Raw genomic sequence first — 26,065 nt, 5'->3', positions numbered from 1 at the left:
ATTCGTTATTCCCTATAATCATATAAATAAGAAATTTAAATCCAAAATAACGATGTATAGTGATAATATACTTATTATTTAGACTTAAATTATATATATAAAGGTAATACATATTAATATGCATAATAATTGACAAAAATAAATAAATTATACTTATTATATTTAATATCATTCATGATTTTAACGAACAAATTTATTCTGAATAATTGTTTTATTAACGAATAAAACTATTCAGAATAATTTTATTCTTTATTCAGAATAAAAAATTATTCTTTATTCATAAATAAATTAGTTATTCAGGCTTTTATTTTTTATTCATTATTTTGATTTGTTTTTGCCCAACTCTGATTTCTGTTCTCCAACAGCTTATCATCCACTTTCCATGAATAATCTTTAATTACGTCTTATTTTACACCATTTTTATCTATCGTGTTTACATTTACGAAATAAAAATACGGAATTTCTAAATCGATAATTCCGAAAACGTTATGAATGTGGCGACGTTCGTCCCACAGATACTGCTGACCGCGGTTACACCATGACCAGTCGCGGTTTGTTCCACGACTGGTTATGTTGTACCGCGCGTCATACCTCTTATCAAAAATAAAACAAATTTTTTTCTCTTTTTTTTTGGTCGCGTTTTTGTCAACGGTCATACTCCTGTTTTTCGTACTCGTGTTATTCGTGCTCTTATTATTCTTTATTTGTTTGATTTAATAAAATAAACCTCTTCTCTTTCAAAGTTGTGGTTGCATTTGTTAGTCGTTAGAAGTCTTTAATCCCAACATAGTGTAACCGCCACACGAAGTTATTTTTTAAAGATTACGCTTATCAGTGGAATTATGCTATCACAGAACGTTGTGTTCTCCCAACGTGAGTGATTTCGTTGCTACGCACACCACGCTCGTCCGGAATACTACGTTCTTATCACGTACGAAGTTAACTGGCAAAGTTCGTACTGGTGCGTTATACTATAGTGTCCATGAACGAAAAGCCACTTGGACCTCAGACTATATGAAAATAATAACAAAATTTAATAATCCAATGACATTTAAGTAGGTAGTAATAAAAAAGTGCTTGGACGTCAACCGATGTAACGTGTTGTGCTCCGGTATCGTATATCAACATTCATCTATAGTAAAATTGGTTCATTCGCAATGAGTTTGTTATTGAAAATTCCTGAATCTTACAGAAGCATTGCGACCATTGCCATCAAAGGAATGAGTAAGATTGTATTCCAATAGCGTTCAGTTAACCGTGAATAATCAATATTTTGTATTGGTTTTCTGTTTGTTTTTATTTTCAAATTCTTTTCAGGCAACGATTGTGACACAGTGATCTGTACAATTGATAAGAAGCTGTTGACTTTTTATAAAGGTTGTTTGATGAAAAAGTGTAACGTTGATGTCGAAGTCAAACATTTAGAACCCTTTGTCGAATATGAGCAAAATATTGAAGTTTATTATGTTTTACACGGAGACGAAAAAGTTATCATAGTTAAAGAAGGAACTAGTCTTGAGGTCTGTATAATACAATAATTTTGAGGAATTTAAATTTGCTTATATCAATTTTAAACTATAAAAACACTTTAATAATCTAACTTTAATTTAATTTTATGTTTTTTAGATTATAAAAACATATGTTAATGTATATGAAATAGTTATTAGTGATCATAGTAATTCAGGATCACCTCAACTTTATATGAGAACTGACAAAGGTTTTGAATGCTCAGATATTATTGAAAATAAGGATCAAAGTACTTCTAAATTTAATCAATTTCAAGAAACATCAGTTGTATACACTTTTTGTCTAAAAAAATTACAAGTAAAATACAATATTGCAAGTTTTATTAAATAATATAATTTTATAATTGGCTTAAATTATAGTGCATGAAATATATTTTTATAGAATTATCTAAATTATTTTAAACTTAAAATTATAAATTAATAATAATTAAATGATAGAAATAACGGTTAATTCTAGAATTTTTTATTTTATTTTTATTAGAATGTTTAGAAAAAAAATCTTAACAAAAATGATTTGTTTTAAAGTATAAATATTGATTTTGTATTTTATAGCAATTAAAAATATTATATGATACAGAACAGTTTAAACTATCACAAAAATCCAAATGTTTCATAAATGCCATGACACAAGTATCCAGCAATGATGATACTTCTGATTTTAAATTGTCTTCAAATATAATTGCAAAGAATTCTTGGTTAAAATTATCCAATAAAAATCTTGTATATGGATTTACTCTTCAAAATACTTCAAAATTGTAAAATTAAATTGTAATTTCTTTAGTTTTTACTTAAAATACTGTGTTTAAATAATTAATTTATGTTATAATAGGTTGATATCAAATTTTAATACAATACTTATAGAGAACAATAAAAAAATTTGGTCAGAATTTTGTGTAAAATGTTGGACAGTTGAGAAAACCAAAAATGTTTTTAATTTTCATAGTTGTGATGATAATAATAGCATGTCATCTAACATCGAAAAAAGTATTTTCAAGATAAATGCTAATAGTTCAATCATAGTTGCAAGTAATAATTGTGTTTGTAAAATTATAATTAGTTTGTGAATAACCCAATTAATATATTTTTTTAATAATTTATTATTTAGGTGTGATTGATAATTGGAGCAGTAAATCACTTCCATATTCTATAAATAGTATAGTGTATATCAGTCATGACAATTTTGATAGTAAGTAATAAGCAAGCCTGTGAATTTATTGCACTTAAAAAGCGTTAAATATCCATGCATTTATACACTAAAAATAGGAAAAATATAATAAATAGAATTAATTTTCTTAATTTAAAAAATAAAATAAATAAAAAAAGACTATTGAAGCATAGATAATTAGATGAATAATCCAAATCTATTTTAAAAATTGATATTGGAACATCTTACTTAGAGTAGTGATTGAAGTCGTAAGCTGTATTTTTGACCAAAAATTGATCATCCAGTCCCCTTAAAATATGAATTGAAAAATTGAAAAATATGCAAAACTGTACAGTAAAAATTCCAAAATAATGTTTTTAATAAAAAAAGAAGTATTGAAATTAATATTTAAAAATGATTTACAAAAAAAAAAAAATTCTTAATTACGTATAATGAAAAACCCCGTGACTAAATTGTTATTATAGGGAGACCTATTTTATATTTCTAAATTGTAAAATATGAATTTATATAAATAAATATGGACTATGGATTTGTAGATATCAGAACAATAATAATTATATTAGGTAATAATTTATGCTCATTAATATTACTATATGTTTATACTAAATATATTTTAATATAGTCACAATGCACTGAAAAATTAAATAATAATTCTTTATGTATAAATATGTATGCATAAATTAATTACCTATATTTTTATTGAAATAAAAAATCATTATAAAAACTATTTATTAATTCCATGTCAGATTGGTAGATAAAATTATAAATTTGACCAAAATATAAAAAAATCATGAAAATAAAGAATTCGTAAAAATATACATTTATATGCTATATTTTCTAAATATACAAAAGTATTCAAAATAAGATTTTGTTTTTAGTTCATAAATATTATTACTCAAATTTTGGCCGAATCTATTTCCTTGTGCAAAATAGCGAAAAAAATATACAAATGCATTAAATTCATATCCCTGGTAATAAATTATACTAGTTGTTAAATTTAAACTTATGATTTTCGCTAAGTAGAATAAAAAAAAATTGATTTTCATGTATATTTTAGAATATAATCTTTTTTTACTCATTTTTTATTTTAGGAATACAATACATTAGTACAGATGAAATTATTGTTACTGCAAACTTATTTTTGGATAAAGAATTTGATTCATTTGTTAAAAATAGTGTTTATCGTAAGTGCAAAAATTACTTGAACTTTTTTTTATTTACTTTTTAAATGTATTATTGAGTATAATATATATCTCTTTTCAAAAGAGTACATACCGCTTTCGCGCATGTAGACTGACGGCTGTCAACCGTCCCGAGGCCAATTTCTCTCACTTTCATTGAAACGAGACATCGATCGCGCACGACGGTCGCCGATCAAAGTTTGCCAACGAGTATACGCCTAATTCCAATAACCTTATTTACAATTAATAGTTATCTGACCGGCGTTGCTTAGGTAGAAACATTGAACAACTGGTGGGGGATGCGCGCCGCCGAACCAAAACCAGTCGCGCAAGCGGTATGTTCTCTTTTGAAAAGAAGTATAGGTACTATACTATATTTGTAATATATGTACTGTGTGATCACAATAATTGGAAACACTCAATAACTTTGTGCAGGCTTCATATAATTCAATTCCGCTTTTTTGACTTACTAATAAACATTATACACATTTTCAGATAATAAGACTATTTTTGCCATGAATAATTTCGCGCATACGTATAAAAACTATTTTTTTTAAAATTACATGACCTATTTTTGACCACAAATTATTTTTTTCTGTATTTTTTAATGAATTTTATTGATTGAATTTTTTTTTAAGTTAAAAATTGACCGAGTTATAGCATCTTGATTTTATGTTATTTTCACGGGTATAACAGATTATAAAATACATAATTAATAGTAATAAATACGTAATAATAAAAATAAAAAATAACTACCTCATCCCAATTTCTGAAATACCTGTTTACCTATTTTGTTTATCTTTATCAAAATTATCTCAGTAATTGTAATAAAATAATAGTTACTCATATAACGAAGAGCATAAGTTTCTTGGGCACGACGTGTATTCTTTTGACAATCCCAATATATAATTGCATGTCAACTTTTTCTGAATTATTATCTATAATAACCAGGACTTAAAACCGGTAACCAGTTTGTAACGAAAAACGGTATAAAACCTTAAATTTGAGAATCGAAAACCAATAACCACTTTTAGTTTTGAAATGCCGGAAGCGGTTATTGGTTAACGGTAATCTAGGTAAATATCTAAATATTAACATCAAAGTAATTACCTCGTATTTTTAATCCCGGTTTTTATAACTAAAACCTATTCCTGACCAAAATAATTAACTGTTTTTTCGTGGTATTAATACTTGAATTATGTCATAATAATAGTTGAATTTAATTTTCTAGTTATTTTTAAATATTTTTCCCCAATTAATGGCCATCGAGTATTGCTTATTTGTTGTGAATATCATATATATATATATATAGGTATAACTATACATTATAAATACCGTCATAAACGTCGTCGTGGCGCGCTGATTCCTATTACGAAATAGTTGGTGGAATAGAGACTTAGTCTATTTAATATTTATGATGTTTTAATATCTGCTCATCCTGGTTTTGGGGTACTGTATTTTATTCAATATAACCAAAAAGTTTTGTGGCAATGTTATCAATCTTAGTGTCATCTTAGAAAATTATTATATTTAATTTCAGTTTTTTACCGTTATAAATAAGAAAATTATAACAATACATTTTTTTTATACAATTTAGTTTTTTCATTATCATTATATTCATCATAATATGTTTTAAACTTTAATGCATTTTGAAAAAATAAATATTGAAATTGAGTGAAATCGACCAAATTAAAGCATATTAAGTTTTTGATTTTGTAATAATAAAAGTTATATTATCAACCCACGAATCGCCTAAATAAACTTTTAAAAATATGATTAAAAATGAAAAATATGATTTTTAAAAACCGGTTTTAACCGGTAACCAATTACCAAAAAACCTTATCATTGGCTTTTAAACGATTAAAACTAGGTTCACACTACACCGTGCTGTTTCGTGTCTTCCAAAATAATTATCTCTGATTGGCTGAACCATATTTTTACATCAAGGTATACCCATAATAATTCACAAGTAACCTCACTAACCTTAAGATACCGTGAAGTTGATTTTATCCAACTTTTGAGCGTGTGGTTACCGATTTTAATAGTAATAATTTAATACCCTATGATTATAGTATTCATAATAACAAAGGGCTCTGAAGATGTTGCATTTGCATGATTTTATTGGGCTATTCAATTTATTGCTAAGTAACTTTGAAATTATTTTCATGACACTATGAAAAACCTAATGGGAACATTTTGAAAGAAAATTTAAAATTTGAAACTATTTATTTTATATTTTATCTTATATATTTATACCTAGAAATTATGTTTAACTTAGTATAATATACTAACAATATTTGTACCGTTATGTACGAGTATATTTAATAAAATATCTTTATTTATGAACATTTTTGTGTTAAAAAAATTAAGTGCATATTTTAAAGCATATTTGAACTCTTTTAAGCACATAAGTGCATGCATATTTAGTACTTTTTAAGTACATTAAGTTTGGAGCCCTGATAATAATATAATACATAATTTCTACTATATAATTTAATATTCATGAGTTATTATTTATTGAAACTTATGAAAATATTTCATATCTAATAATAAAACTGCGAAAATATGTAACCATAATTGGATAGCATCACCATATGATATATATTGGTATCACACATTTTCAAAGCACACGAGCTGGTAAAATACACATCACGGTGTAGTGTGAACCCGGCTTAACGGTTATTATAGTTATTATAGGTTATTATAGTTTTTGAAACCCTTAAACCGGGTTCACACTACATCGTGATAGAATATTAAATTATTTCTATTTAAATCGGTAACCACACGCTCAAAAGTTGGATAGAATCAATTTCACGGTATCTTATGGTTAGTGAGGTAACTTGTGAATTATTATACGATAGACCTTGTTGTAACAATATGGTTCAGCCAATCAGAGATAATTATTTTAGAAGACACGATACGGAACGGTGTAGTGCGTATCCAGCTATAAAGAAACGGTTTCTGGTTACCATAACATCAAAATTAAACGATAAACGGTTACCGATTTTAAAAAATTTTCGGCTCATACCGGAGCTGACTACCAACTTTATTAGGAAGCGTTTTAAGCCCTGATAATAATTAATAGATAAGTATTAAATCTGTTTAAAAACTACAAAATATCAATTTTATTTCTTATTAGTTACTGCCACTAGTGACACTTACTGCAGAACAATATCAACTGTGAAAAATTCATTAATTTAATTTATAACTAGTACTTATGCAAATATGATATTAATTGTAATACAATTACTGAGATAATTTTGATAAAAATAAACAAAATAGGTAAACAGGTATTTCATAAATTGGATTAGGTAGTTATTTTTATTTTTATTACGTATATATTATTATTAATTATGTATTTTATAATCTGTTATTATATATTTAACCTGCAAACAACATAATATCAAGTTGCTATAACTCTACCAATTTTTAACTTAGAAAAGAAATTCAACCACTAAAATTCATATAAAAAATAATTTATGGTTAAAAATAGGTCATGTCATTAAAAAAAAAAAAGTTTTTGTGTGAATGCTCGAAATTAATTGTGGCAAAAATAGTCTAATTATCTGAACATGTGTATAATAATGTTTATTAGTAAGCCAAAAAAGCAGAATTGAAATATATGAAACCTACATTAAGTTATTGAGTATTTCCACTTATCGTGATCACACTGTATATACATTTAATTAAAAAAATACTTTACTTTGAGAAATTATTTAATAACTATTTTAAATCACATACTTTAAGATTAATAATTGTTTCAACATTATAAATTTAAATAAAATTTATAGAATTTATGAAAAGTTAATATAGCCAGCAAAATGTGAGCGATAATTGCTACATGCCTACATGCCATTTTTTTCATACTCAGGGGTTTTATGTTTAGTGGACAAATTACAGTTGATGCATATTTTATGTAGAGTTCAATATAGTCGACATTCTGTAAGCATTTGATGTTTTATTTATCATTTTTATTAAAATGAAATTTATACAATAAAATTGTTGTTAATCACTGTTTGAAAATATTTTATGGGGGGAAATAATTGGAGTAAACTTGATGAATAACTGCCCGTAGCCATTTGAAGATCGCGATTCACTTTTTTCTGGCTGTACTATAGTTGCATTAAATATTTTTTTTATTTTAAAAATGTTTTTTTTTTTTATATATATATATATTTATATAGTTGAAGATTTAGTGGTCTTACATTGTTCTAAACTATTATCTCGTTATCAAATTAAATGTACTGTATGTTATCAAGATTTAAAAAGTGTAATGATAAACAACTTTAAGTTTAGTACAAAACATGAATGGTTTGTGCACAGCTCTTTGTCATGGTTAAGAACTATTGTATGCCATTTGAATCCAGTATCACCAGTGGAGTATATACTTGAAGTATTTTCTGAGTGTGTTTACCACTACTTATATTATTTTATATAATGTATTTAATTAGATATTAATTTATCTGTAGCTCTATGGTGTACACAAAGACATTTATTCAAGTGCTTTCTACGATGTTACCTGATCATGCTATTATAAATTGTTTGAATAAAAAAATACCAACATATTTAAATTTTGATGCTATTTTGCAAGATTTAAGGGAACTTCGGAAAGTATTTATGGAGTATTTGGATGGACAAATAATGATACCAAGGAAACAATGGAATAGTACTCGGTCTAAATTAGTAAGCATATTTAATTATAAAATACTTATTCTATTGAAATATGATAAGTCCTATTTACGATACTCATTATTATAGTTTATTGTTTTGATAATGTTTAATATGTAAATAATTAACAACAATTGATTTTTTTTTATTATCAATATTAATATTAAATTTAATGAAATAACTACTTCATAATTTCAATAGTATTAATATTATACTACATTTATTATATTAATATATTATAAATTGTAATATATTAAATATTTTAGTAATAATGATAGTAGTATAGGTACTATATATGTTATACATTGCAGTTCAGTGTAGTTTTTGCTGTATTCAATTCATCAGCTATATTATATAGATAAAAAGATCAAATTCAATTTATTTACAATATCAAAATTTAAATAAAACTGTATAAGTGATAAAAATTAAAAACTTAACAATAATTAAAAATACCAATAAAATGTATAATTTAAATACTACACATGCATTATAGCCCTGGCTTATCACGTTTATGTATAAATTAAATAAATATAAATATACAAATATATTGTAAAATGTTTTTACATGAGACTTTTTACTTATTAGTTAACTATGAACATACAACATAATACTTTCATGTTATTTTATGATATTACTGAATGTTGTATAGTTTTTAAAAATAATGTTTGTGGTTTTGGAGCCTATCACTGATGAATATAATATATACCAATTGACATAACCTTGTTATGTAGTCCAATTTACTGAAAATATTTAGTTTCTTTTATGTAAATATATATGTAGATGTATTAAATAATTTATCAATTTTCTAATGAACAGTATATTTTCTTATGAATTAATATTAATTTGTTGAGTAAATGATTATAAAAACATATTAAGAACATAAGTGGATTTTGTAAATGTATATTATTTCTATATAATCTGAAAGTTGCAAGGAAATAAAACAATTTTTATAATAATGTATACACTATACATACTTTATACGGTTTATTTTAAACGAGATAAAATAAAAAATTGTGTTCTGCAGTTTTTTTTTAGTAACATTGTTATCTTATAATAATTGTTTGAATTATTATACAAAAATGATTGTTGGAAGTTAAAATTATATATTTTATCTTTTACATTATTTTTTTTTTTATGAAGATAAAAATTATAAATTAGTTTTTAGTCTAAATTAATTATTTATAAATACGAACTTAAAAGTATAAGTCAGTCATTTTCCTTACCAATTATAAAATATATTAAATTAATCAACACAATTTACATATATAAATATGTACATAAACTGCCTTATTTATTAGATTTGCATAGATAAGATGAATGTATTGCATTTAATGATCAAGTTTATTTACTTATTAACTTAAGTATCATTCTTTAACAATTTATAACCTATAATTTATGTAAGATAAGCCTTTCATGTAATTTTTTTTTATATGAAACTATAGAGGGACGTTTAAAAGTATATATTATTTGTATTTAATTTAGTTCATTCATAATAATTATGGTTATAACTAATGTATTCTGTTAAATGATTGAATAATATATTTTGTTTATATATTTATACACATTTGTTTAACTTTCATAATTTATTATGATTTAAGGACTTCATTTTTAATATTAGAAATAATATGTGTAATGTATCACATCATTTTATTTTGGATTAGTAATCGATATATTTTTAAAACTGATTAAAAGAAAATTATAAAAATAGTTACTTCATTTTAATAGTCTTATCATTTTTAATTAAACTTTTTATTAGTTATGTTTTGAACTTTTGAAATTCATATAATTCTTCAAAAAAATCTTTGCCTACAATAAAATCTACAATAATTCAAATATGTATATTTCATAATATCTGAATATAAACTGATATTTATAAATAATTTGTAAGACTACATCTATATAATGAAGCTTATAAAATATATTATAAATATAATTGCACTCAATCCAGCCTTATATGAAAAAATATTTCCACATTTTTTTTTAACTTACAAAAGGTATTTAAAGATCTATACTAAATGTATATACAGTAGTTTTATTTTGTATACCTATTATGTTAATCATTTTTGAAGTATACAATTTTTTTTAAGCAAGTATTTAATTATTTCATAAATAAATATAATTTAGAAAGTTATAAATTATAATTTTATTAATTTTAAAAATTTTTAATCTAAATTGTTCTATTTTTTTTTTTTTTTTGATTTTTGAAAATTAGTTTACTAAAACGGTTTAATGATTTTTTTAAATTACCGAAAAAAGATATTTTTTTATAGTTCATCCATTGTATATTTTTTAACATTTATTTTTGCTTCTAAATTATTATCTTAAAAATTTCTTATTTATTAAATTTATTAGTAATATATAAGTTATTGGTTTAAGAGCTTTAATATCAAGTTTAAATTTTTTTTGTAAATTTCTTGAAATTACTATCTCAATAAATTACCTTTTAATAAAATATAATCATAATCTAATTATTTAAAGTGTTATATAGTAAAAAAAATGTATTTGTAATTAACATAAATAAATTTAATATAATTTTCAAAAATTAAAATTTTGATAAAAAGATTCATTAAAATTGGAATGATCTAAATCGTGAAAAAAAAGTCTGCAATTGACTATGCATTATTTTGGACTTTATCATTTACAAGTAAATCTAATTTTTGGTGCTTATATTTATATACTTTACATTAAAAATTAATAGGCAAATTGAAAAATATCTTTGGATAATAAATAATCATTACCAATCGTAGAAGTTATGATCTGTACGCGTTTTAAAAAATTTAAAATCTGTATCTATACTTTCTGCTCCAGATTCATCAGTGTCTAAACTATTAGCCACTACTTTGCAGTAAGATTCATTAGATTCAGTACTAAGATATCCGGAGTCCTCATACTTTGTTTGATCAGTCGGCAAACTTTTGACTGCTTGTTTGTCAGAAGCACCAGCCATGATCTCGTTGGTTTGCCGGTTATGTGGTGAACGGATACAATCTATTTGCTTGACTCCGTAGTTGCTAGTGCTTCTGACACATGCGTTTTTTGAAGGCTTTGGTTCTGATAAGGGTGATGGGCATCTTTGCCTACGGCAGTGTTTTGGATCAGGTTTCAAGTATTTGGCCTCTGTTTGGTTCATATTCCATCTTTTTTGAACATCAGCCATAACATTCTTGGCCTCATAAATTTCTAATAAGCTACCAAATCCATTGCTAATTGTTTTGGGACTGCTTGATTGTTCTAGTGAATCTGAAGAATATACAGTTTTCAATTTTGGTTTGATTTTTGTACAATTTCTATCTAATGTATCTGGCTCGAAACTATCTGAATCCTCCTCTATTGGATAATTGTCTGGACAGTCTTCAACTTCGATGGTTATCTGACCAGGACTCTTCTTTTTAATCTTTTTATCTAGCGAGTTATTAGGCGACATACTTGTATTGAAATTATCGTTTACATAAACTTCGCTCACTAAATTGTAACGTTCAGAAGATCTATTCAAAATGTCAGGTAGGATTTCCTTCTTTGGTTTTTCTCGCACGCAATCTGGACCAGATATATGTTCATAATAATTTTCTTTTTTCGTGATAGTATCATATGTGTATGTTGTTTGAACTGTAAGTTCTTCTTCCATCGGTAACGCAGAATTGCTTAACACTGGACTTAAATCTGGTCTAACATCCCCATATTCAGATGGTGTATGATATCCACTTTTCTGCCTATAATTCATTGATCTTTCTAGACTATCACACTCTATATTTGTACTTTCTTCTCCGTCATCTTCGTCTACTTCTTCTATTTTTTCTTTTTTTTCTTCTTTGTTTTCTTCTTTATTTTCAATATCAGTATTCAATTTTTTTTCATTCATTTTTTGTATCGATTCTCTATCATTACTTAAGATATTATTGACTTTTTCTAGTGATCCTAATTCAACTGGAGTGCAAGGAGCTTGTTTTTTCTTAGGCTTGGTAACTTCTGTTGGCACATCCAACAACCATTTTTGTATCGTAGCTGATTTTTTTTTTAAATGAGTTTTGCATTTATCGCAAGAATTCAGTGGTTCATCTGTATCTTCGTTAACTTCTTCTAGTATTATATTGAGATTTGGTGAAAATTTTTTCATTGTTATTTTTCTTTTTGCTTCTTGTATTACTTCGCGAATTTTTTCTAAAAATTCTAATGCTGCTGGTGGAGGAGCCTGAAAATTAATCAGTATTATTGTAATTAACTGTGTAAATTTTTACTACTTATTTAATTAATTTGAATGGTGTATTTTTTTTACCATCAATAATTCAAGTTCAAAGTAGTCCGGATTAAAGTAAAGTTTTTTTCTTGGATTGGCACACACTATTGATCTTATGTTATCTGGTCGATCTTCTTTGCTATCCAATGTTTCTACTATTGAAATGTCCTCTTCTGGATGTTTTTCTATTGAATTTGAATCCGAATAATACATCGAATGACTAATACATGAATTGTACGACTGAATGGGATGTACAATAGCAGTAGTTAAATTTCGCTGTAATAAATACCAAACGTACATTTTTTTTTTATTAATTTTATTATGTTTATTTATTTGTTTCTTTCATATATTTTACTTACAATATTATTATTATTATTCTCAATCATATCCATTGTTGGTTCTCCTTGTGGACTTCTACTATAGTTTCTGTCTTCATCCGATTCATATGCTTCATTATCATTGTAACTGTGTTGCAAAAGTGGATTGTTTTTCACAATACCTTCTTCAGTAATACTGTTTGACATCAATGGATTTTTAAACGCTTCTGTATCCCCATTACGTCCTTTAGGTCGACCTTTTCGAACATGCAAGTATAACAAAATCGATGCTACATACATAAGTCCTAACAAAATAGAACAAATCGCTACAGCTATTAGTTCACTAATGGTTAGTCCAGAACCAGGAGCATTATCCAAAGTTCGAATATCAGCCGAAAACAGTACTTCTTTTACACCTACAATATATTATAACATTTAGTTAAATGTTAAATATATATATTTTAATATACAATTGTAATATTTTTATTACTTGGAGTTCCTGCTATTCTAAATGAAAGACAAGGTGTTATGGCTTGATGAAAATTGTTGTCATAATCTTGGGGTAATGTCTCTTTGCAAATCATTTCGATCAACACTAAACGACCTTCTATGTTGGCCCTTGATTGCAAATCTCCTAACCACTAAAAAAAAAATAGTTTAAATTTGAAACTATATTTGAAAGTTATAAAATTAATTCAAGTGAATTAAAAATATTTATTGAAAATTAAATAAATTACTAGTAACATTATGTGTCCATTTTCTCGGTGTATTTGGAAAGGAATTTCGAAATCTGATTGATTTTTAAAATTAACCCAACCACTTCGGGTTAAATATTTTGCTTTTGAAATAGCACAAATAGGATACTGCATACCTGCAAAACAATATCTTTTGTTTGAAAAAAAAATAGTTCTTGTATTAAAAAAATTGAGGTTCCTGAAATTAACAAGTAGGTTATTTATAGATTAGAATAAAATTTTTAAAATTATAATGAAAATTAAGAGTATAGAAAATTATTTTAATATCTTTAAATCGTATTATGTTTTTTGCAGAAGTATTTTAATGGGAAATAATATTCCCACAAGTCCGTGCGTGGAAAGGTGTATGGAGGTTCTAACCCCTCTCATTGAGGATCTTTTTACATATATTTATATTCTAACAATGTCAATTTTCTTGATCTGACGCACTTTTCTTTTCAATATTTTTAACCTTTCCATCTACTGTCAGTTGAATCCTCCCTTGGACGATTCCTGTGCACGGGTTTGATTCCCATAGAACCTCGCTGTTGTTGATTTTAAGAAAAAAAAATGTATTTTAAAAAAATATTATTAATTGGGACCATGTAACGTTAAACTGTTTAAATAATTAATTTGTTCATCCTAGTTTTCTGGTGTTTAAAACTAGTATAAATTATAATAATTTGATTGATTTTCGAGTATTCAAGTTGAAATACATACCAGCAATTTTAATTTCGGCACTAGGATACACTATTTGTCCTTGCAGGGGTAGAAACACGTAAGGTATTCTTTGTACCGTGGTTCCAGACACAAATGAAGCCAATGAACATTCTGTGAACAACAATATGTTTATTATAAATTTTAAATAATGACCTTTATACTCTATAGCATTTTTAATGAGCTTTTAAACGTTATTTCGTGAAATCCACCGATTGCCATCTAATAATATTTAATTTATTTTATATTAGGTATGATTAATTGATTTAATTTCCAAAATTTCAGTCTCTAATAATTATATGTATTTAATATTTATCTTATTACAGTTATTTTTTTTGTAATTTTAAAATGCAGACATTTTAATTTCATATACTTATCGAATTTGACTCTTTTAGATTTTAATGGAATAGTTATGGTAGATTTTTTTTTCCATGAATGTGTGTGTATAAATTATTTTCTAGTTAGTTCGGGTAAAATAAAAATAAAATTCTGATTAACAGGTCATCAGCCTCCATATAATAATAATAAACAAGCCAATAAAATAGGCAAGATTATTACTAGCAATGTTTAAATGTATTATTTTTACGACCTAAATTAAATTTATTTTCTACAATTCTACAGTTAACCGTTTACAATCGGCGGCTTTCTGCAGACCGTCCGACCGATTATTAATATAATAAATTTGTATAAATTGCGTCGTTTATAAAAATTCTTTCATAAATGATTGCATTGAGGTTGTTCAGAAAACAAGAATAATAGCTTTATTATTAAAGAAAACGTAAATACATGTTGGTATCCATATAATATTTTGCATCTGTATTAAATGTTTGATTGTGTAGTTCTATCTTTAATATGCATTAGCCGAAGATAAAATTTTCACACAGTTTGTGTGACACCAACCATTATAATTTATTTTATTTTTATTACTATTCTAAAATAATCTTTAAATGGAACATGTTTTCCAAATGAGGCATAAAAAAAAATGCAATTAAATACGCGTTTAATCAATTATTATACACTTGTGCTGTATCGTAACATTTTTTGACACTTAACAAAAGAAAAAGAAAAAAAATTTATTTGAATTTTAATTAAATCTGGTTTTGAAAATTGTCTTATAAAATATACCATAGGCTAATTACTCATAAATAAAAATAAATTCTTGAATCAATACTGTGTGATAACATTTTCAAAATAGATTCTTAAAAAATTCCAAATGAGGACTAGCAGTTGTTAGGAACGCATGACGAATTTGATTTAAATACCATATAGTTGTAATACAATCGCATTATGGGTCAATAGTGTCAACTGATTTAGTTATGGTTTTGGTTTATTTATATTAAATGTGTATCACCTAAGGGCGGATCCACAGTTAGAGAACTGGAGGTGAGGTTATTTCAAGAAGCCACTTATTAGGGATAAAACTGGATTATAAATGTTTATCTTGCAACAAAAAAACCCGATATGATCATATAATATGCATTTTTAAATTTAATCATAATTATCATTGAAAACATTAACATTTATTTTATGAAGGTTTCCGTCTTACATTGGGTCCAGCACAGAGATGTTTTACTGTACTACATAGTTAAATCAGTGGCATCATTTGGGGGGGGGGGGACAACTAGAGCTATTGCCCCAATCTAGTATCAACTCCAACTTATAGTTGGCACAATAAGAAAATATAAAGTCTTCAAAAGCGTAATTTTATCAACAAATAATATTGTGCATCCATGGGTCAGCTGACCTCCTGAACCTTCTTAGATCTGCTTCCGGGTAAAGTATTGGCTAGTATGATAAGATATAAATAAACTACAATAAATATTCAAGGATAAAATATTTCGGCTTCTTTTAATGTATTCAAAATATAAATACTTATAATTCATTATAAAAAATAGAAAAAAAAAATTGAATATATCCGTTTCACAATCATGCACGATATCTTTAATGTATATTTACTTATTTAAGTGTAGTATTTTTGATATATTTAAAAATGATATAGATTTAAATTGTAATCGTAAATTATGTGTTTTCAAATTTTTATTGAATCTTAAATTGTAAGACTAGAGTTTTGAGTTAAACCGCCAAAAGAAAAGTTGTACAAACTAGCATTGAATTGTTGAGTGCCGGAACATTTGAAGTGAAAATATAAAAAATCCGCTCTAAGTAAACATAGCATATCCTATTATATTTTATATAATATATACAGATTAAATGATATAAACGTAATTTAATTTATTTTTGTGTTTTATGTATTAATATTGTGCTTGATTAAAATGTCGTGAGAAAAATTTTCTGGTTACAGTAATTATTTCAAAAAATTAACCACGGTTCAAACGCATAAAGCACTTCTTATTTTCAAACGACTATATGATTATAAATCAGTAACAATTGGACCACCACATTAGATTCATCGTATCCGTGTTACTAGGTTAATATTGTTATATTTTTAAATAATATAAGTATCTAATTATATATATTCCATGTACTTATATACTGTACGTATAAAGAGGTACATTGTTTCTCAACGGATTTCTTTACAATCGATCAAATTTTTCACGGTTTATTTACGCACCACTGTCGTCGTTTGGATGTGTACATAATATTATAATGTAGGTGTATATTTTTTTGTATCCATCGAATATATTTGACTTCGATATTCAATAAATCTTCCTTTTTTGTTGTTGTTATTGCTATGGTCGACTCAGTCAATATATGATAATATGTTCGTATTTATTTAAGTTCTCGTGTTACTCGTATTTTACGAGTATCGACCGTTTATGTCGGCTCGCGATAAACATTGGCTGCTAAAATATTTTTCGACGACCGGTTACGCGATATCGTTAATTAATAGGTATTTGAAAAGTATGCAAATAACGATCGCGTAATCATTATCGTATTTATAATATATTAATTTACGTATACATCCAATAGTATCGAAAATACGAAACTCAATGCAGCGCGTCAATAATTCAGTATGTCATGGGTATCTGTTTCACATTTAAGTGTTCAATCCATTTGCGTGCACGCATATTTAAAATATTTCTTCTATTGACAGCAAATAATATATATATTATATTATGGTACTTACCAGTTTTGTGTCGACCTGTATAATAAATGTAACACGTTCAATATGTTCAATAGTAGCGTTTGATTAAAATGTTCATTTAAATTATAATAAAATAATGTGTAGTGATTTGTATGTAATTGCAATTAACTCATTTCCATTCACGTACCGCTGCAGAATTGTAAAAAAGTACCGAAAACGCGTAAGTGTGAGAAAACCTTGATAGGATTCATTTTTTATGGGTTGGACTATGCATCATATATTCGATATTTCTATTATAAAATGTTTTAACATTACTGTTTCGTAAAGTTTTTTAGAATTTCACTACGGTACATCGTACCATCGCCACGTTAGATTAACGTATTACTGCACTCCACCAAACGCGTAGCATCTTCTCGATTTCATATAGTTCGTATTATCTTAATCAGTTAACGACGATTGGTTTCGTTTTTTTCGACTTGTTAAAAACGCATCGCTTTCAAAAATCGCATCAAATTTTTTTTTAGATACCATTAAGGCTGCTTTTATTCATGGAGCAGAATTGACACTGGCCCAGTTTTGGGGTTAAAAGTATTTTGTTGAATATATTGGTTCGTGTTGAAATTCCTAAAATGTCTCAAAAGTTTTTTAATTTAAGATTAAACTATAAATGTTCGTAGTTTATATACGTTGTGAAAAAAAAATGATTTCAAATATTTTTTACACTAATTTTTTATACAATCTGGACCGATGTACACATGATAACAAATACATTATACTGTCACCACCAATTTCCGATTCGTTATTTTAGTTGATAATCGTGACTGTATTATTATTACTAATTCTTATTACGATTATCGTTGTGACGTGCACTTTAATATACTATGTTAGGTGGATAAGTCGGTGGAAAATCTCAACGATGCACTCACCTTGCAGGTCATCGACGCATATTTGCAAATCATCCCTGAACACGGGCATGGGTTGTATGCACTGGCATCGGCAGCCGCTATTGACTGCCATACCTCCGAAAAATGGTTTTCCTTTGCTCCCGATCGACAGAGAGTCATCCATGCTCAAGCCCATGACTCCGCCACTGCCACCGCCATTGATGCCGTCGACTTGTGACGCCGTACCGCTGCTCACACCGATGCAAGTTTCCATTGAACATTTCACATCTGTTGAACAAACATTAACAATAAGACATTGAATTGTCTGTACATAATAGAGCGTAGACACTTTCGGAAGACGTAGTGCAACGTGAATGTAGAAAAAAAAAACTATCAGTAAAAATGAAAACTACTTGGATTTATTCGGATGTATATCAATATTGGACTGTGAATATTTTTAACTAATTTTTTCGCAACCGTCTCTTGTTTTCGTTGCTGGAAATGAAATTAACATACGTCTAAGTGATGTACATGGTTTTTACTTGACAAAAGGTGGGTTTTGTAACAGTTAATTTATAAGTAAATACACTAAAAGTCAAGTTTTATGTGGTAGGTACATAATCGTGCAGCTAACGGAAATTATGACAAAAAACATTGTCGATACCAAAATAAATTCGATAATAAACTGAACCGGTAAAAACTAGAAAGATGCACTCACGCAGCAGGGGATACACTTTAACTATTTATTAACTCCTCTTCGCTACGGTACCGCTAATGTTATCATGTATGTAGTATGTAGGCACGGTGATTTGTGCAAACATTCAAACGTTACGTGCATTTTTTGATTCTTGTAACGTGGTCGTACGCTGTCACATTTAAGTCTGTAGACGACGTACAAATTATTTTTACGAATAAGAGCGCAAAGATGTATGTGAAATAAGTTGGAGTCAAACGCATCATGTAAAATACGTCGTATAAGTCATAACGAAAAGGACACATTTCCGAACGTTTTATTTATTTCGTATTCCTAGTATCTCGATACTGGTTTTATAGTTATTTATCTCTTTATTTTTTTTTACTCAACGATATACTCTCTTTTGGGTCGTAAAAGCGCTTTAATCCTATATACGTAATATAACCATGTGCAGTAACGTGTTAATCGGTTGAAAACTGCAGGACGTATAATCGGTCTGGTACTTAAAGTTTCTTGATGGTAAAATATATTTAATGATTATTATATATATAAAAAAAAAAAAAAAAATAGGGAATAGAAATTTAAACTGCTCCGGTTGGAATAATTTTTAGATTATAATGATGATAATTTCTTCCATAATTATTATGATAACAGTGCACCTCAAGAACTCATGCATCTCATGATCAACTTCTCTGTCAATTCACATTGCTCGCAACCAAGTGCGAAGAATGTTCTTGTTTTTATCCTTGTAATATTTTATAAACGTACAATTATTATTCATGCTATTAAATAAAAAATAATAATAATGAAACAGCAATATACATTTATTCCAATTAAACGGATTTGTATTTTATAGGAGCAGGTATAACGTTTTTTATTGTTTATTTCAATAAAATCACTATGTATAACACACTCGTTTCAAAAGCGATTTATATACCAGTCGATTTTTGATTTTCATTCAACTTGTATCATAGTTTATGCCGTTACCGTTCAATTAATGATGTTAATGTTGGTGTTTAAGTGTGTGTTATATAGACATGAAATTAATGCTGTAGCTTGTTGAGATTAATCTCTTGCGATCTGTACCATTAATCTGTTGTTACAATTTGATCGCATGCTACAGTCAACTACAGTTTTATATTTATAATAATTAGGCTTATTATGCTTCACTTCTTATTGATATTATTATGCTCATGAAATAAATATATGTTAGTTATCAAAGAAAGAAAAGAAAACAGTATGTTTTATAGTAATCCGCAGAAAACTATTTATCAAATGAGAAATCTGAATAAATATGATTCTAGATTGTTAATATGTAATGTATATCCGAATCATGCAAATTGTATTTTTATAAATTTTGAATTATTGCACTAGTACACTATATCCTATTTAAATGATTAGTTTTTAACATATTTTGCTGCCTACTTGAATGGATAAGATGTTTGTGAAATATTTTATTATTAATCTGGCTGCAAGTTGTTCGGCGTGTTATTCATGTACTCAATAATATGTGGTCCAGTCAAAACACCCAATGACAGATTTTTGTACATATTCAAATAACATAATATTTGTAAATGTTCTTAAAGAATTATCAGTCTCGGTCAATGTTGCAATTATCATTGATTTTTTTTTTTATATAGCGGGATATCGGGTAATTTATAATATTGTCTTCTATCTTTTTTCCTTGTTTGTCTATTGTGTTTAGTGCAATTTTGACTTCAATAACACTGTTTAATGATTTAATAACGAAATAGACTAAAAAACTAAGTATACGAGTACATTAATACATACACAAGGATATTTGAAGTTTAGAAGTCATTTTCGATAACATTATAAGCTAATTAGTGTTATTTATTTGTTAACATTTTGGATTATTTAAATAATCAGTTAAATCGGAGTGTTTAAACTATGCGTCACAGGGGTTGATGAAAAAAGCAGTACCAAAGAATCGAAAAACATTATGCCTAATGTATAAATATAAGTATAAATGTACAGATTATAGTGATTATGGAAACGATGATTGATATATGACATATAAATTAATTAATTTATGTATAACCACCAATATTATATTTTGTTCTTATTGATTTTGGTCCCGTCAAAATATCGAGTTAAATTTTAAGAGTAATTTATAAATATTAAATTACTGAACGTTCGTACGTGTTGACTGAACTAAACTCAGTGCCAAGTCACATAGTTGTGTCCTTACCACTCATTTTTAACGACAGTATAAATCTTGTGCAACTACCGAGCGCAAAAAGACCCAATACCAAATAAAAATAAAATCGTCTGTAATCAAACTGATATTTTTGACGGATCGATGTCTTCGGGTTTTTTTTTCGGAAACGAGTGTATGTTGGAAATATTATGTAGTTTTTATATGTTTTAATAATTTCATAGCAAAAAAAATAAAAAATTAAACATTTTAATGTATGAGACGAAAACGTAAACGAATTTTACTTACAAATTTAAATTGATTTTATTGGTACGTCGTGTGTATGCCTGTGGGGTTTTCTCAATCGATTATCGTGTTTTATAATAATAATTAACAGTGTTTACACATACAGTTCTTGTGCCGCATGCGCGACACACCTCGATAAGTATCATTTTACGATTGTACACCACACAACAAGCAGTTGCCGTTGATCGTTGGCACTCGTATGCACGCGTTAGTATTACCGTATTTCTGAATTACCAATTATTATATCTGTTGGTCATTACGATTTCATTCAACGGCAACAACTTGATTATTCTTCATCTGCGCCGCCAATGAACCGAATAACTCGGTTCATGACCGACTACAGACGGATGTATATATTATTGATTATGTACGTTTTTTTTTTCATTCGATCGTTTGTTTTTGCCTCTCGCGCATGCAACTATAAACACGTCATATAAAATAATCTGAAACTGTGCAAACATTGGCCTTCGGCACTACGAATATCGCTGTCAGAGCCGCTGGGCCATTATTCAAATGAAAACTTGTCCAAATAACATGTTATTCGAGTAATTCCAAAGCTGTTTGTGCGCGCGAAAATGATTCGAACATAGTTTTGGATCTTCAGTACCACACATTTTCTACACCAAATGTTACCACCATCACCGTGTAATGGGTAAAGTGCTGTAATATTTTACAAATTACTGATAATCGTACAATATGATAAATCGTGTTTTCCAGTAAAACACTTATGGTAGGGAACGAATAGAAAACTCGCCAATATTATTACGATTTGTTTTAATAGTGATGGGAAATACTCAGTTGCCGGATTATGAAGTCTGAATTTCGCGAAAATGTATTAGAAGATTTTTTTATACGCACAACTCCGATAAAGTACTTAGGCAATAACCTAGGCATATTTTCGTTTCTGTAATAAATAAAAAGTATATTTGTACGATTCGAAAAGTGGCCGTGACTTATACGACACTTGTATTATGTACGGGGAAACAGTGCTAGGTCGCCGAAGTTTCAGAGGATTTGTTCGAAATTGCGTCACATTATTTTACCTGTTACGGATCGTAATTCTATTTCGATAGGTTTTAATGACGGATTTCTTTGATGTTTTGCAGTCGTTTACCTGATACGTCGAAAACGTCGCCGCGATGGTGCCGGGTGATGGACACCGCGGTGGAGACGACGTCCAACAGCGCTCCGAACAGCAACAGAAGCAGCAGCAGCAACAGCAACGGATTTTTCGTCGTCGTCGTCGTCGTCGTCGTCGTCGCTGCCTTGACTGGTGACGGGAAACGCGACGACCACGTCATTACTCGCACGTTCGTTGTCCGCGCGCACGCCGGACAGCCGTAGCCGCTGCTGACGACGACCGCGATCGCGACGACGAGTTTCCGCTGCTCTTCAGCCGCAGCCGGCGCACGCGTCGTACTCGTCCATCCGAACCGCTCGTAGTCTTCCTCCGCCACCGCCGCTACCTGTTAACCGTTTTCCAACAATAAAGTAACAATACTATTTTTCGTGACTTGCTACGGATCATTATTACCCTGTCGTCTGTTCCTCCCCCGACGCTCGCAATGAGCACTGCCGCATGTCTGCACGAGAAGAACGTTATTACTAACCGAACGGTAACGGGATGGATTTGTGATGGTTAGGGCGCGGATTTTTGTACAATAGAAAAGTCAAAATATGTAAATATTCATATTCTTTTTTTTTTGTTAAAATATGTATTAAAAAACGTGAAATATTTAACAAAAAATCGGTATTTTACATTAATTTTTAATTATTAATCGATAATTATTCGTTTAATCGTTTTTGTTGTTGTCTTCTTCGAAACAATTGGATACAACATACATTTAAAGATTTTAATATACGACGGTTAGATTTTAAAGTCAACTCGTAGCGGCTGAAGGTGTATTCGACGTCGACCGAAGTTAATGGGGCATATTTCATACTACATGTTGGATGATGTTACTTCAATATAATTTGAAATATTTTCATTTTTATTAATAAGATTATTAATCTAACGTATTACCGAGTACGTAGTTTAATTTATTATTATTATAACTTCGGATTTTCCTTGAACTTCATTTCATTTCATTTCCACTTTCGCGATACTCAATTATTGTTAGATTTAATGTTTCTATTTTTTTATTATTTTAACCAAGAAACAAAAAATTGTGGAAGTATATGCTAAATTATTTTGCAATTTATTTTTTTACATAATATCAGAAGTAATAGCGATTATAGTATCTGAATTAGGAATTGAAATAACTTTTTTAATTTAATTCCAATATAATAATTTTAAACTAAATAAAAACTGAATTGAAATAGTACAGGCGTGGATCCAGGGGGGTGGTAGGGGCAGCTCCCCCCTGTCAGCCGTATCAAAATGTGTTGTATCTAATTTGTTATACTATTAAATTACATTATTTTGTGTTATACCATTCTAATGTATTGTTAATTGTTATTGTCACAAATTTTCGTCTTTTATTTTTATAACATAAATATATGAAGTGTCGATAACAACAATATTATTGCGACCGTATGAGCGACGACAACCACCAGCCGGCCAGCCCAACCGACTCATAGAATTTTGTTCTAAAAATAGTATGAGATTCCATGTTTATTTTGTTTACAGATATTAAAATCTTCCTTATTCCTGACTGCCTGAAATATACATATTTATAATACAGATATCAGTTTATTTCTAGCAGTACCTATAATAGTAATAATTGTTGTGTTGACTGTTGACATTAGATTAGACACTCTTTAGTCTTTAGTTTGACACCCGTAGATATATTCGCGTACTTGTATTACGTATAATTTCCTTAGTAATCGAAATTATATTTCTCGTAATACGCCGTTAAAAGTGACCACGATTTATTCTTTTAATTTAATTGGTGACGTTTTTATTATAGTTGTAAGTTGTTATACTGTAATTATTTCATTTTATTCGTTTATTGAACAAAAACATAATGTCGAAAATGCCGGAAAAATGTCGATATTACACATTTTTTTTAAAAAAAAAGTGCAACTAGTGCAAGTACTGTGGAAAATGATGATCGAACAACTGAGGAAAATAAAAATCGAATTGCAGTGGATTCAAGTGAGTCGTCTTTACCGTCCAAAAAAAAGTATTCATTATAAATTTATAAATAATCAGGAATTGCATTATGTACTATTGCATTTATAACTATATATATATATATATATATATATAATATAATATAATATACTCGTATTTAGCAGTAGGTATCTAAATATGTATACTTATTTATAATCCCCCCCCCCGTTAAAGTAGGCTAGATCCGCGCCTGAAATGGTATGATAATGGGAAATATCTACTAAATATGTGAATATCGATGAAATATGAAACGTGCTTATTCTTAATCGGAATTGAGAAATTCACTTTCGATAAAAATGTGTAATTTCATAAAAATCCGCGGCTTAGTGATGATGAACGTTGTTCTTCCGACGCTGCCATCGGTTATCGCGAGTGAAAAGTGAAACAGTACTGCGTAAAAGCAAGGAACGTCCACGTATGTGTGTGTGTGTCGCAAAAAGATTACTTCGCGGCTTGCAAGTTAAAGTTATGACCTGAAAGTCGCTGCGGAGAAGTCCTACTCTTTCCTCGAATGGATGCCCAGCGGTACGTTCAGCTTACGATGCGTGGCGCTCGGCCGTTTCACTTATCTGAACAGGAACCTACTGCAGTAGTGCGCGCATTTAGTCGAGATAGTTTTTGATTCTTTTCCCTCGTGCCACTGAAACCGTTTCACCCTTCTCACCCGCGGCTCAAGATACAGTGGGTTCAGTCGGGCACGTGGAACGCGTCGGGTAGATAAGAGGTTGGTGTCGATTTTTTCTCTCGGCATGGTTGTGGTCTCCTAATTCAATCGAAAGCCATAATACACTGAATAACAAGAGTTGTCAAATTTAATAATTATTTCGTATACTGACAATGATTAGATATTATCTACTATAATGTTTGAAACGAAATTCTGAAATTCATTATTTTTTATCTGGAACGGCCCTCACGATAATTGCGCCTTTGAATGTTCCGTTCCGGTCGAAACAATGGCTAGAAATGAAACAGTTATTGTTTCCAATTGTATATTTTTACTGCATTGTCGGTACATGTATTTTAATTATTTAATAAACTGATACAGCGAACGTTCAATCGTGTCTTGCACGTCGATGAATCTCGTTCGGAAAGCTTAACGATTAGCTTAACGATTAGTTTACGAACCCAATTATCTGACCGTACTTTGTATAACTTTGCATAACTGCTGTCGGTACGCATAAACATATGCAAACACATAAAATCGTCTTATGGCACTCATTGTACCGATGATTTACTAAACAATGAAATATTTAAGTAAAAAATTAAAAAAAAAACCAAGATTTAACATCGTGGTCTCGGCTCGCGAGTCGCTAAAGTGTTATA

The 26,065-nt window shown here is 28.3% G+C and overlaps 2 protein-coding genes across 3 annotated transcripts in view; one reads left to right on the top strand and one right to left on the bottom strand.

Annotated features, from left to right (window-relative positions):
* Nucleotides 1-317: 317 nt before the first annotated feature.
* Nucleotides 318-22,823, top strand: LOC112685533. Its single transcript, XM_025557451.1, has 10 exons — nt 318-1,224; nt 1,318-1,520; nt 1,627-1,824; nt 2,079-2,281; nt 2,356-2,552; nt 2,632-2,712; nt 3,783-3,875; nt 8,057-8,276; nt 8,342-8,555; nt 22,734-22,823. The coding sequence occupies exons 1-10, from the start codon at nt 1,158-1,160 to the stop codon at nt 22,743-22,745; spliced, it is 1,488 nt and encodes a 495-aa protein (XP_025413236.1). The 5' UTR covers nt 318-1,157; the 3' UTR covers nt 22,746-22,823.
* The window catches only part of LOC112685532, a 55,015-nt gene continuing 40,089 nt past the window's right edge, over nt 11,140-26,065 (bottom strand). The window contains exons 2-9 of one of the 2 annotated variants that reach the window (XM_025557450.1): nt 22,742-23,093; nt 18,515-18,760; nt 14,546-14,656; nt 13,829-13,962; nt 13,582-13,732; nt 13,134-13,507; nt 12,814-13,050; nt 11,140-12,729 (exon numbers count right to left, since the gene is read on the bottom strand). In XM_025557450.1, coding sequence (XP_025413235.1) covers nt 11,275-12,729; nt 12,814-13,050; nt 13,134-13,507; nt 13,582-13,732; nt 13,829-13,962; nt 14,546-14,656; nt 18,515-18,760; nt 22,742-22,928 — 2,895 coding nt within the window. In that variant the 5' untranslated portion in view covers nt 22,929-23,093 and the 3' untranslated portion in view covers nt 11,140-11,274. Of the gene's footprint in view, nt 12,730-12,813; nt 13,051-13,133; nt 13,508-13,581; nt 13,733-13,828; nt 13,963-14,545; nt 14,657-18,514; nt 18,761-22,741; nt 24,525-26,065 lie in introns of those variants that run through there. The other variant, XM_025557449.1, reaches the window with a different exon arrangement.

The sequence above is a fragment of the Sipha flava genome, unplaced genomic scaffold (genome assembly GCF_003268045.1).
Source record: "Sipha flava isolate LNK unplaced genomic scaffold, YSA_version1 281_pilon_pilon, whole genome shotgun sequence".
NCBI classification, from domain to species: Eukaryota; Metazoa; Arthropoda; class Insecta; order Hemiptera; family Aphididae; genus Sipha; species Sipha flava.
This window is presented reverse-complemented; position numbering and strand designations above follow the sequence as displayed.